The sequence below is a fragment of the Orbicella franksi genome, chromosome 15, assembly GCF_964199315.1.
Source record: "Orbicella franksi chromosome 15, jaOrbFran1.1, whole genome shotgun sequence".
In the NCBI taxonomy this organism is placed as follows: Eukaryota; Metazoa; Cnidaria; class Anthozoa; order Scleractinia; family Merulinidae; genus Orbicella; species Orbicella franksi.
Genome location: NC_138159.1, coordinates 9795179 through 9809489, shown reverse-complemented (window position 1 = coordinate 9809489; position 14311 = coordinate 9795179). Strand labels below are relative to the sequence as shown.

The 14311-nt window shown below is 38.2% G+C and overlaps 1 protein-coding gene across 2 annotated transcripts; it reads left to right on the top strand.

The window, feature by feature from the left end:
• Positions 1–995: 995 nt before the first annotated feature.
• On the top strand, positions 996–13446 carry LOC145470442 (beta-2 adrenergic receptor-like). 2 transcript variants are annotated; one of them, XM_081454251.1, is made up of 4 exons: positions 996–1573; positions 8297–9261; positions 12025–12241; positions 13129–13446. In XM_081454251.1, the coding sequence occupies exons 2-4, from the start codon at positions 8386–8388 to the stop codon at positions 13410–13412; spliced, it is 1377 nt and encodes a 458-aa protein (XP_081310377.1). In that variant the 5' UTR covers positions 996–1573; positions 8297–8385; the 3' UTR covers positions 13413–13446. The 2 variants fall into 2 exon arrangements, with proteins under 2 accessions (XP_081310377.1, XP_081310376.1); XM_081454250.1 differs by lacking the exon at positions 996–1573 and having other exon boundaries at positions 8262–9261.
• The last annotated feature ends 865 nt before the right edge of the window (positions 13447–14311 follow it).

Genomic DNA, 14311 nt, shown 5'->3' with positions numbered 1-14311 from the left:
ATTCCAGGCCACGTCCACAATACGCTGGATGAATTTGAAAACACAGCTTTATTTCTCCGGTTGGGCCTTCCGTCCACACTAATCCGTCACGAAATCGGAGCTTTTCGAAAACGCTCTTCAAACAGGAAGATTGAAAACGTTGGCTTTGTATTTTAGTGTGAACGGAAAACATTTTGAAAACGAGGCTTTTCGAAAACGATGACGTCACGATAATCATGATATTCCCCTGCCGGAGTCAGTTTAACCAAACACAAATACAAAATGACCGCTGATTGTTGCGTTTTTAAATTCCTCCGGCGTGGTGTGGACAAGAAAACAAAAAAATGAGTTTTCAGAGTGAAACCTCCGTTTTTAAATTCCTCCAGCGTATTGTGGACAGTAAACATTTGATACGTTTTTAGAGTGAAACCTGGCGTAGTGTGGGCGTGGCCTCAGACCATGTGATGACACCCTTGAGATTCTTGTTTAAAAATTTTCTAGTCGTCACGTGCAGGTCGCGTGAATATGAATGGATAATTTAACAAACTAAAGTCAATTTTTTATGCGTCTGTCCCCTTATTGATGATGAATTGCGTCATAACATTGTCAAAGTGGCTGTGGAACCACGAGCCGCAGGCGAGTGGCTCCGCAGTAAGCTTTGACAATTTTATGACGCAATTTATCATCAATAAGAGGACAGACGCATAAAAAAGGGGCGTCAATTTGTTTTTTACAGTAGCAAACTCCCAAAATGGTCAAATGCCAGGAATAAACGAGGGGAAAAGACGCCATAAACTTGCCGTATACAAAGATATGTGAATTTTATTCAAAATTACATGAACATTGTCAATAGCTTTTCTCGCTTTTTGATTGGCTACTTAAAAAAGTCCATACAATCTCATTGGTTAAAAAGTTGACAGTTTGACAGCTAAAAGTTGAACTTGAAAGCTTGCATAAATTAAAATTTTATCCATCTGTACTGTTATTGATAAAAATGAGCCAATCAGCGCGCGAGAAATTAGACGGTTATTGTAAAATTTTAGATCAATAAAGAGAAATTCTCTAGAGAATATCACGTGATCTGTAATGGAAAACAAACCGCCCAAGCAAAGAAGTCTATTTGTGACAATTTTTATTGTTTCAACACTCGGAGTAAAATGATTAATTTGCAAGGAATCTGTTAGGGTGGCTTTGCTTCGAGTAGTCACACTGTAAAAAAAGTGTAAAGAAAAAACATTTGTGGCAGAAACAACTATTCGTTAAAACGCCAAGCGAAGAAATAACAGCTTTAAATGACTAGATAATTTCGTGTTGATCAATTAATAATTCAAAGAGGAGAGCCCTCTAACAACATGACAGGTGGGAGAGAATACATTAGAAAGCATCAATGCGTTTTAGCAATCTTGCCTTCTGTTTTTTAATTAACACTGACATGCAATTCAGTGTTTCCATTGTTAGGCGTTTCGATGTTTAGGCGGCTAAGAAAACCAATTGTCTAAAGACTGCTGGGTCATACCTCTATCAAGACTTCACAATGAGCTCTCTTCCATCTGCAGGAAGGATCACAATTCATTAAAGTCACAGAGAACTATAGGTGAGGACCTATTAATATTTTTGCTTGTATAACAAAAATCAATAATCTATATTTAAAAAAGGATTGTGTTTATAAACAGAAGCTATCGAAAACGGTTTTCTTCGTAAGAATTAGATTTCAGTTGTGGTACATGTTTCGAAAGGTCGGGTGAGCGCATATGACTCTCTTGCTATTTATAATGAGCGACTTAACTGATCTCACAACAGTCATGCACAAGACGTGAGAGAGTATGTTCGTGAGAAACCTCTACGGGAACAAAGGAGAATTTCGATTATTCTTGTCAAATTTCAAGTCAGCTGTTTGTGTTTTCACTGCTCACAAGCATGAATTTCTTTAGTCAAATTTACAACCCACTGAAAGCCATTTTTCAAGATAAAGTTTTCACTGATATGTACTTTCATATCCTCAAAGATTAAAGAATATGCTGCAAGGTTTGACTGAAAATTAGTTAATATTTAATGAAAGAGGTTTGTATTAAAAACATCGAAAGTCGTCAAAATTTTAGTATTATCTTATATTTTTTGGTCGTTAAGTGTTTAAAATATTGCACCATTGGCTGTGTACACAAGAGTTTCAAGCCGCCCGCTAAGTCAGATCAGAAAAAAGTTTATCTTCCGCTTTGGTAACTTAAGATCATGTTTACCCGAGTTCTCGTTTTGTTTATTTATGAGTTTTTCTCCGGAAGTACTTCCTGATAGAATTCATAAATTCTGTTTCTGCCCGCTTTTTTTAACAGTGCTTTTTAAGACGAAATGACTTCGCTTCAGAAATGAAATAAAAGTCCATTGATATTAGTGTTTTGGGCGCCAAATTAGGAAAAACACTCCATCTTTTTTAAAGCTTGTGGACTTGCCTATGCTGCAAGCCGATGACGTTAACTGCTTTTTTTCAGTGTAAAATTCATCTTCAAAGCTATTTCCTATAGAGTTTTGCGTTGTTAAGAGATTCTGGTTAAAAGCTCTCTAGCACAGGAATTGCTTTTTGATATTTATTTACTTTCATTTTTTTAATTTAAAAATATATATGTGCATACATATTCATATTGCTTTGCATCTGTCTCTTCATGTTTCAAATTACCAATTTCCCCTTATTATCGACTCAATTATATTTTTTTTCCATTTGTGTGGCAAACTTAGGAGGCAAACTGTTTAAAATACCATGTAATTAGGCCTGAAATCGTTTTGAAGCAGACATGAAATATATAAAATAAAAAGACGACAAGAGGAGAAGGAAAAATAAAATAAGAAAAAGCAACAAACAAACAAACCCAAAAAGGAATAGAAATAATGACAACAGTTGATCAGCAAATGTAAATAAAAACTACTCTCCTGATAGTTATAAGCTTTGCGTCCTCATAAGAGCTTTTAGTTTTTAAAAGTTTTCTTTTTTCCTTTAGTTGCTTGGGAGTACCGTATAGGGCCATTAAATTCTCTTACTTAGTTTAAAGATGAACTTCAAGAACCTTAAAAGGTGAAACAAAACCTCGAAAAATGAAGAAGCCTCGTCTTCGTTGTTTCTCGATATTAGAGAAAAATCTTCGACCTCGGGCTTCGATTTTACCGTTTAGAATTCACTTATTCTACTTTTGAGGAAATACTCGCAGACAAAAAGACTGCTTTGAGATAAACATTGCTAAATGCATTTAGCAAAGCATTAAGGGGGCTCATGGTGCAATTAGCAGGTTTTTAAATTCGTTTAAGGTATCAGTAAGGGGAAAATTTGCAATTTTGCATAATTTTACTTTTTTAAGCGGTTGGATAAATCTTAAAGTAATCTTCAAGATAAAAAAAAACTCCACGAAAAAATCTTATATCTGCCGCTACTTATTGCGCGAGAAAGATTGTTTTGCATATTAATTACTTAATTGAGAGTTGACAAGTTCTGTCAAATGAATTAATTATCGAGGCAAGAAGTCACATGACATCAAGATCATGCTGAGTTGACACGCGATTTGCGCGCCATAATCAGTGACGGATGTCTTCGAAGAAGACAGAGCGATCTTGCCCGTTTTCATCGGCTAAAGGAAGGCCAAAGAAGGCGAAAAACACTTTCAACAAAGAGTGGGCCGCTAAATTAGCGGAAAGCGGCAAAGGGTTCGTTTTACAATCAAGAAAAATTGCTGGATGAACGCGACAACGATCGCGATCACGAAGACAGCGAGCAAGCCGAATTGAGCGCAAGCCGCGCTAAAATACTGTTGCAAGAAACTGTCGAAGCAGAGGAGATTGACGAAGAGAAGTGGACGAAATTGAAAGGCAGTTCGATTGTACAAAATTAGAATCAGCAGTGCAACATTTTTTTTTTTTCTTACCCAGCTATTGTCATTTCTTCCAGTATCTTTGCCTTTGCATCAACATCAGTCGATGTAGTCCCGTTTACGACGTCCTCTCCAACATTTCCCTTTGTGCGCTTGCATTTTCTCGGGAACCTTCTACGGGCCTTCGGCATGTTAACAGTGACATGGTCATAATTTTGAAGATTAGTCAACCGATACGTAAAATTTCGAACGCTAATATGGTAAATCAAAAGATAATTTACGTTTACTAACTTTGGAATTCTGACTTCACAGATGAAAAAGCGGTTTATTCACTGGTGAATAATTTACCGCGCGCCGTCGCGGAAATGTGTACCTGTTCCATGTTAACTGTCACAGTCCTATTGTTATACAGAAAGTTGATTCCTCTGCGGTGTCTCCCTTGGTGTGATAATCTCATAACACTTGGATGCCGCCGAATTTTATTTTTTCTCTGTTTCTCGAAAGTAAAAAATAGGCGAGTTGTACGTGCATTTCGAGTTCCAGGTCGGCAGCCCCTGGACCAAATTGGCTGAAATTCGGAGAGAATGTTGTCAGAACGATCGCCGACAAAACCGTGTCTGCGAATTCTGATTACTCTTTTCATTAAAAATTTATGCCTTTTTTTCGCGGGCAGTCCTATTTTTTTCCCTTTTCTAACTTTATCCTCTTGTAAAATAATAACAAACGCATGTGCCAAAAATCTGAGACACGGTTTTTGAGGTGAATGTGTGAAGAAACGGATGCCATGTTAATCGTTTTCTCCGACCTAAATTTAGCGGGCGTATACCTTGATTTATGGGTTCGTGAAGCTTTGTAAATATATTCACATTTTCGAAACACGGTAAATTTTTACCGTTTTAAACAGGTCAGGTCATAATCTGTAGTTGTTAAGCTTCCAGTAAATATACGGTTTATATGGGTTTTTGTCAAAGCCACGAACGCTAGAGCGGACTGCGCGCGGATGGTCAAATGGGTTATACTGATATCTTAAGTATTATTTCACAAATTTCAAAAACAATTTTTCGACGCTTGGACTTCATCATGATTTCGTACAACACTCCATGTGTGAGCGGCGGGTGCCTGAGAATCACACTCGATGAATTTCGTCTCCTAATTGTCATATTTTGCTCTTATTTCAAAATTCAGTGCCAGGTGCAATCTATGTAAATAAATTCATACGATCTTTGCAAGCTGTTTTCCACACAGCCGAAGCATATAGCGTTTTCCGTATCAGGAAGCGAGATGTCTTCAGTGCCACCCACTAGTCGCCCCTAGTAGACCCCTAGTGGGTTCAAGGCGAAAAAAAGAAACACAATGATGCAAGGGACCGAAAAATAGAGATGATGCTGTTTTAAGGTTACCGTATACCTTCAAGGGTGTCTCGCGTCCAAGCGATGCAGCGCGTCCGGTTTAAGCTGTAGATACCTAAGCCCCTATATCAAATTAAAGCTTATAGAGCTGGCTATCAAACCATACCAAAACTTTTGAAATAAAATGAATTGCCAATTTTTTCACGGCCACTAAATGCAAGCGTCCTAATCACCTTTTGGAAGCTACAAGTGAAAGCGAATTTTGTTTTTCCCAAATTTATATTTTTCCTCGGTTTCAGGACAAAAAGCGCTAAAAAAGCGTGTCTGCGTTTTTCCATATTCAATTGTAGTAAAAAGTTACAGAACATTTTCGAAATAGGATTTAAAAAATGTGAAGTGATCGTACAAAAATCGCTCTCGGAGAAAAAATATTTCGAAATAGACAATTCGCAGACACGTTTTTGTTTTTTATATGTTAATCTAGCTACTGTCCAAATTTGAGGGCAAACAAACAAATTCCGTTTGAGTTGTAACTCTGTAAAGTGTCTGCTTCAAGCGAAAAAACTTATTCGAGAAAACAGCGCTAAGAAAAATATCTTGCTTCGCAAACAAACCCCGCCCACAAACGCCTTCAACTGGGTTCTCAGATCACTGAGCCAATCAGCGCTTGGAAAATTTACTACCAATTAACTCGCGGTGAAATTTACGCGTGAATCTGCAAAAAAACCTTGCCGTTTCGCAATGCGCTCAAGGCGGAGAGATAATTTTTCTGCAGCTGGGTTTTTCTTGAAGCTGGTTTGGCAAAATGGGGAAGACGAAAAAGGATACGAACGCTAGAGTAGCTGGGCGACGAGAACAAACAAAAGAAAGCGCGGCAGAGCAAATGTGCATGGATAATATTCCAGTGGATCTCGATGAGTTAGACGATTCATCGGTATCGATCTCAACAAAAGAGTCACTGTAAACATCGCTGTTATCGCTGTCGAGTTCCCAAATTTTGCACAACCTTTCTCTTCTCTTGACTCGATCTTTTTGCCCGCTTGATACGTCCGTCGCTTCACCCGCGAGGCCAACTTTCGCTTCTTCACTCATTGATGTATTTTCATTCATTCTTCGCTTTTTCGAACTGGTAAACGGAGTTTTCCGTCGTCCATGTTTACTTATAACTTAACAGAATTGCATCTAATACGAAAAATGCTTGGATTAACAATGCTGATTAACTGAGTAGCCAGCCAATTCGTGGTATCCATATCGGTAATACTCCCGCGAAAGGTAGTCTCGGTTGATTGCATACACGTTATAGGGCTGTCAATCAAGAGGGAACTTTTACTTCCGGCCATAACGTAAAACATCCATTTCTCTGCCAATATTAGGTTTTTTTCAATTTTGTTTTCAGAAATTAGAGATTACTCTTCGACCATTAGTTTGAACCAAAAATCCAAATTTGAAGAAAATTGCCGATCTGAAGGTATACTGTAACCTTAAGTAGAATCTGTAAAAGATCTTATCAGCCAAAAATAGAAACATTGCATTAAGCGTGGCCGATTACTACGTAGAAAGCTTAACGGGACAATGACATAAACATTTGGATTTGAGTTTCATCTGAGGTCATTACCATGTGCATTTAGTAGTACATTGGTCCTCAAGCCGGTTGTTCTATTATTTTCTGCTACAAAGAAAATCGGCTAGGGTGGTCTGGACAAACGGACAGTTTGGTGGTACGCATCAACAAAATATTTAGGTCGATCTTTATTTTCCTTTTACTTTCAAGAGCAGAATTTTTATACCGCGTTGTATGTTTTGACACTGAGTGGTAATTTGCTCTCCTTACGCCGGCTCAGCCAAGCTTTTGATACAGTGTTCTTCTCGTTAGTTTATACCCTTCCTCAGTGTCTTCTGAATTTCACCCCACTCCACATCTAGCATCTAAATGTCGTTATCTAGTCGTGTGGCTCGAATAAAGCTTGATTTTTTTTTCTCTTATTATATATTGTCGGAAGCCATATTTATCTGATATTTACAGTCGGACATTTGAAATTTAATTCATATCCTAACCGACATATCTATCTATGCATTAGTCATGTCCCACTCCCCTGAGTAGAGTTTTGTCACCACTATTAACATGAATTCAACTTTTTTTTTTCTTTAATTCACGCAATTACGACCATGAATATGTATAAGTACTTTATTTGTTATCTAAAGAAAACCCACGCACATATAATGGAGGAGTTGATATTGATATATAAATAAAGAAAATTAGAGTCAAATATGGAATCATTAAATATTGTTACCATGGTAATGGATAGTATTTTAATCCGGACTCCATCTACGCACGGCAGGTAATGCTATTGCTTTGATATTGTTTTCAAGATTTTAATAAAAGAGAAAACAGACGTGAGACAAGAAATAATTATTCGGGTGTTTCCGGAATTTGTATTTAAAACAATAAAATAAAAGTCACGCTGATTCAACCCGTAAAATACAATTAGCAAAGTAATCTGCGTTCTGTGATGCTGTCCTGTACCGAAAACTCTTTCTTTACCATCGTATGTTTCAAAAGAAAATTGCTATTGAGTTTGCATAATGCTAACTATGATGAATGTTTGACTGAAGTAACTGTTATTCCATCGAAGACATTAAGAATTTTGCCCTCAAGGGACGAAAACTTTTCATTGAATTGTAAATATTGGACGTATGATGCAAAGAACTTCATTCAATTGCATATAAACAAAACACAGAAAATTCAATATTTCTCAGACAATACGCTTTTTTTTTTCTTTTTTTTTTTTTCGTGTCATTAGTTTTTCACCAGATGACGAAAGGGGGCATTTTACTGCCTACTTTTGCGTTGCCCTGGCTCTGGTAAAAATACAACAGCGATCACTGACGAGTTGGTGTTCTATCAAACAATTTTTATACTTTGGAGCATCTCTCTACCAATGTGTTAATTGACTTTCGTGCACAGTTAAAACTATTATCACACGACTGGAAGTTAGTCTCAATGAAAGCTTTCGAGCACTCTTGACAAGGAATTTATTTAACAATATGAACTCGTCAATGAAGCGTAATTGATTGCTTTTGTTTAAAACTGAATTATCACCTTGATTTCATCAACAGAATCGAGGGAAACTGGCCATTATTTTGTTGCGAGAACCGCTGGAAGAAGATTCAAAGCTTTTTTCGACATCTGACGTATGTGAACTGAAATGGTTTCCACAACCACAACCGTGACCGGCGAAAGAGCGAATGTTTCAACAATAGCTTTTACTTCAAGAGAAACGAGTGATAATGAAGAAGTAACTTCCTTGAGTCCACTTGCAATTGGTTTAATCCTCGAAGCAGGCATTCTGGCAGTAGCCCTAGGAAATCTTTTAGTTCTCGTTTCATTGAAGTTCCAAAAACATTGGTTGATCACAGATGTTCTTCTTCTTTCACTGTCAACGGCTGACTTCGTCGGGGGAGCTTTCGCTCTTCAAATTGTCATTTTCATGAATTATTTCCTTCTGCAGAAATGGACAGCGTTCAACTGCGGCTTGTATATTGTGGTAGTGCATTCACTTCGCTTTGCTTCCGCGGGAACTGTGACACTTATGGCAATCGATCGAGCGTTTATGATCTTAAAGCCGTTCAAATATCATACAACCATCACAACTTCAAGAGTAAAGAAACTTGTTGTATTCACTTGGGTCGGCGCTATTTTGTTCGCAAGCTTGCCGTTTATGGGAGTCGGAAAATCGGGTTATAAAGATGGCAAATGTCTTTATCATTTGACAGACTTGGGTAACACGTACTCAGTACTTATTCTAACCGTGTCGTTTCTCTTACTAACATCAGTGTTAGTTTGTTACTTTGCAATTAAATCTTCAAGTACAAAGTTTATTCAACGGCAGACAAGAATGGACATTAAAAACAAGAGCGCTGGAACAGACGCGACTCGCGGGTCGAGTCCCGAGGTGCCCGGGTGCGAGAAGCCAAAGGAAAGACGGAAAAGCAACCCCTCAGGTGTCAGGGAGATTCAAAGACTGTCGCGTATGATGGCTGTTGTTGTTTTTCTCTACTATATCAGCTGGCTGCCCATGTTGGTGAGTTTATCGGTGCGAGTAAAGAGAATTGCTAGGACTCAACCAATAATTAGTAAGGCTAATTTTCCACGCGTGATAAGGCAAGCGAACCATTTATCTCCTCTTGTGACGAAGCGTTTCAACGTTGAAAACATCGAAAGGAAAGAGAAGTTAGTTTCCAGGGCCTTCAAGTTGCTTGGAAAGAAGTGTACCAAGGAAACCGAAGGGCCTGGGTAATTTAACAGCGCTCGAATAAAGCCCTTATCGCTTCACAAGTGGAAAGGGGATTTACAACAAGTTTACTGAAAACTGCAGTAGCTTGATCACTTTTTATTCCAGTCTGTAGTAAACTTGTTGCAATCACTGTTCCCTTGTCACGCCATCAGATGTAGTTATAAAGCCGCACAAACGATACGACTGCACTTTAGTGGAAATTTTGTGTTGTTACAAAAAGATTGGGCAATGTTTGAAATAGCTCCGGTTCAAGACAATCTCTCTTCCGTGAATAAACTGTTAGTACAAGAGGTTTTAGCAACGAATTTGAAATTGAAACCAACGTTGTTTCTATGGCAAATGGTGAAATGCTCTTAGCTTCAGATCGAGGATTTTATTGATCAGTGTATGTTTCAGTATAACCAACGTGTATACTTGAATACATCGAGCATTTTTACTGAAACAGTTATAAATGGCAATTTTATACTCTTCGTAACTATGAAATACCAAAAAAATTTCCGTGTTTCTATTGAGTTTTAGTATAAATCTAAAAGCATTCTATCACGAATGCTGTTCTCTGTGCAGTGTGCGCTCGTTAACAAACTGGCGGCCTCCTGGTAAAGTGCCAGTGAAAAGGATTTAGATAAAGTTTTGAATGACTACTAGATTCGTGCTGAAACAAATAGATTATCTCAGATTAACTTAGAAACTCCCATCCCAACAATTTTGAGCATTTAAAACTGAGCTTAAAGAATAGGCCCTCTACAAGAAATTTTAAAAAGTTACACTGATTTAAGCTAATTCCCCTGAAATAAAACTGCACATAGATTTTTTTTCAAACCTTGGCCAATGAATATTTATCATATGAGAACTTAAATTATAAAATAAAAAAGGGGGTTGCCCGTTTTCGTTAAGGAGCAGTGAGGCATTGAATTTGTCCCATTTTAGCGTTATTTAATGCTTATTACAAGAACGCAATCGAAGTCATTGTAAACTCTTTGTGAGCCCAGACTCATGAAACACGCTTCAAACTACAGTCAATACTCTTGTCAGACACAAATAAACTTTTTAAGTTTGATTTTGACAGACAGCTGAATCTTTGTTAAAATATTGGAAACAAATTGCTTGCCACGGCTATCAAACTTCAAAATAGAAAAGACTACAGTTCAGCTGCTTTTCTTCTTATTTATTCAATTTTCAAACATAGAAATCAGATCAGTCTTTTCTCACTCAAAGCTAATGATTAGTTGATTAAAATGACTGGAAAAAAATTTGGGGTGCCGAGCTCGTTAGGTATATAGCTATAGCTATTTTTCAACTGACAGAACACCAATATTAATGCAAAAGGAAAGTGAAGAATGATCATCGCAGTTAATTTTCCAATTTAAGCAATTGGAAAGAAGAAGCCTGAAAAAAATCAGGGCTTCAACGGGATTCGAACCCGTGACCTCCGCGATACCGGTGCGATGCTCTACCAACTGAGCTATGAAGCCACACATTGGCAGCGAGGTCAATTAATTGAGTTCATATCTTCCCGTGAGGAGTGAAATGATGTGAAGTGTATATGAAATAATTCATATATGAACTGCGGTAGTAGATGAAAGTGAAGAATGATCATCGCAGTTAAACTTCACATCATTTCACTCCTCACGCGAAGATATGAACTCAATTAATTGACCTCGCTCCCAATGTGTGGCTTCATAGCTCAGTTGGTAGAGCATCGCACCGGTATCGCGGAGGTCACGGGTTCGAATCCCGTTGAAGCCCTGATTTTTTCAGGCTTCTTCTTTCCAATTGCTTAAATTGGAAAAGTAACTGCGATGATCATTCTTCACTTTCATCTACTACCGCAGTTCATATATGAATTATTTCATATAAACTTCACATCAATATTAAGGCAAATCCGCCATGTTTTCAATGTGCGCGTGCACGAACGCGCGCTAATGACGCCATAAATTATGTGCAGTAAGGATGTACAATGCAATACTGGGGAATGACCTTAATGCAATACTAAAGGACTTGATCGAATTTAATCAAGTCATCAGTAGATTTTTGCCTTTGTGGGTACAGATGGACCATTACTACATTCTTGATTGGCCGGGGGACTGAATTAACCCTTTACCGTTCCTTTCTTTTTTTAGAAACAGCTTAGTGGGAGTTTTCACACGACCCCTTGTTAGCACTCGATGACACCCGATCTAAGGCCATTCTTTGTTCCAACAAAGACTGGGATCCCCTTTGGCCGCTATTTTGCTTTTGTCATTTGCAGAAACAAGATATTCCGCGGGAAACTAAGAGACCCCTGTGCTAATTACAGTTCTAAAAGTAGAATAATACGGGAAAGGGTTATTTCTAGGCTAAAGGACGTATGGAGGCTCCGGGGCATGGGTTCCTGGTAATAACCAAAACACCTGCATGGAAAAAAGAACAGAGCGGCAACAAAGATAAAATGCATGGAGCAAACCAAGGACAATTTGCGCGATTCAAAGTTGGAAAAAAATGCTCCTTAAAACCCCCACAACCTTCCCCACCATAAACATGATGCTCTGTTCTAACAGCCTCTCTTTTTAGATCAGCAACATCGTAACCTTGGCAACAGACCGGAGGTCTAGCAAGCTTGTCGTGCTTCTCACAGGAATGGTGTCTCTTATCTACGCCCTGGCAAACCCTATCATCTACGGCAAAATGAGCATGCGCTATTGGTGGGCCTACAAGCGTGTGTTTGGAGCAGCGTGTGGGGTTTGTAAGGAGAAACCAAGATCTTGGAGCATTTCATTTTCAACCAAAAGTGAGCTGACTTTATTCAACTAAGTATGGATGTGTCTTGTAACTGCCTGCTCAGAGAAGTTATTATTCATTGTCAAAGCTAAGGTCAAAAGGGATTAAAACCCTTGCCTTTTTCTCCTTTTTTTTAAATTAATGCGGAAACTGCAATTAACATGTCACTCTCCAGACACCCAACATTGGCGTGAGTTGGGTTCTTGATTTTTGCTGTGCCTGCGAGCTAGTGTTTGCAAAAATCCTTCCTCCGTTTTGATACTTAGCTTTTAAAAATCTTACCGCACATAATATTGTGTAGTGGGAACCCGTTATCCAAACGGAGACGAAGCCTCTTCAACGTACGTGTGTATGGTATTTATTGGTTTCAAGTCAACAGTTAATGTCACGTAATCAGCTTTACTACATGGCAAAGCCGTCTTGAGATAAATCTGAGCGATCTGATTGGTTTTTTCTTGGTCTGGATTTTACCATACGGACCGTTTTCATGGAAGCGATTAAGAGCCGTGTATTTTTTTGGTTTTCGAAAGCCGGCGAGCGCGAGATAATGAATTACTAACGAACCGTACTGGGAAAGATCGGCCTTCGTTCGTTTTTACGCACAGAACCAAAATTTAACCAGCAATCTGTTGCTGGTTAAAGAAACTGCTTCAAGAAACTGCTCCTTTTTGTGCCCCTAAAAGGTTTCATTTATTTTTCAGTCTTTCCTTTCTACTAGCAGCTGGCACTTCTTACATGTAACAAAAAAGCACATTGCTATGAAGAGTCGGTCTTTCGCTTGGGTACTAAATTTTGTTCAGGAATGACGTTCATTTCAGCCACCTGCAAAGCTTGCGCTCTATTTTATGTTTAATGTGATGCTGATGACATTAACGTTTTCTGAAATCCATTCCTAAGGTACAAGTCGTTCACGGACTCTGACAAATCCACCACTCCCCAAGGAACAAGAGTTCCACGAAAACGGCATCAACAACGTACGGTCTGGGGACCAAACAACCGCGCATGGGCAAGCTCAAGGCACCTCTGAAGTGCAACCTAGTCGTGTGATAGAAGGCTCAGATGACATCACAGATGGTGTCTTTGTTGATTTTCGTAGTGAGAGAGACAGTACATTCAATAGTGAAGTCACAAACAAAGAAGAGGCAAACAGTTCTTTCTTGTCAAATGATTTGTTACTCTAAGATAAGACTAGAATTGTTAACTGGAATTTTTCAGTATAGCGTTATATTCTTATACATGGATGACTTTGGCTTAATTAATGTTCGACTGTAAATAGTCGTTGTTTTAGACAGTAGAGCGAAGCGCGAGTCAGTGGAATTCAGATTGCCTCTACTTTCAAGACTACGTTTGTTTAAAAAATGCTAAGCAAAATTTCCTCCGCCTACTCTGGACGTCATTTCCGTTCGGACTAAGACTAGGTATCAGTTGAGCGTTTCAGAATGCCTGGTATCACTTGGTTATTTGACAAATCGAATGCGGTTTAGCGTGGTCTGTACTCTTAGCGGCAACGATACGCGTCATCACAGTGGTCAAAGTGTTGTGGACTCACGAGGCGCGACCGAGTGTCCACAACAAATTTTGCAGGAACCTCAGTGACCAATCACAAACACGGCCTTAATTTTTAACTGACATCATAATTTCACCAGAAAGAAGAGATGGGCTCCTGAGCCATTTTCTTCCTTGCCGATGCGCGCTCATGTAGACCGGAACTGACCTACTTCGCGGGAAAAGAAGCCTAAAAATAGACCGCTCTGTAAAAATGCCGTGACAATGCCGTAATTGTATCTATGATTAATTATTAATTATTAGTAATTGTTGTTAATAAAATTACTATATCAAGTACGTAGTTATTGGATAATAATATTTAAAAAACTAAAAACCGGGCAGAGGAGTCTCCTTTTTATTTATTTATTTATTTTTATTTATTGTTACCACTAGTTTTATCGTTTGTTGTTAAACCTGTTTTAGGTATTTTAATGTAAGTAATTATGTAGCTTTTTTGTATGTTATTCTGTATGTGAACAAATAAATGGATAAATAAAAAATATATATATATTAAAATTAAAAAAAAAAATGCCGT

Excerpts from the sequence above, each read along its gene's own strand:
- LOC145470442 (XM_081454251.1), top strand. The coding sequence starts at position 8,386 with ATGGTTTCCACAACCACAACCGTGACCGGCGAAAGAGCGAATGTTTCA. Across the intron at positions 9,262-12,024 it reads TCAGCTGGCTGCCCATGTTG|ATCAGCAACATCGTAACCTT; the intron begins GTGAGTTTATCG and ends CTCTCTTTTTAG. Across the intron at positions 12,242-13,128 it reads CATTTCATTTTCAACCAAAA|GTACAAGTCGTTCACGGACT; the intron begins GTGAGCTGACTT and ends TCCATTCCTAAG.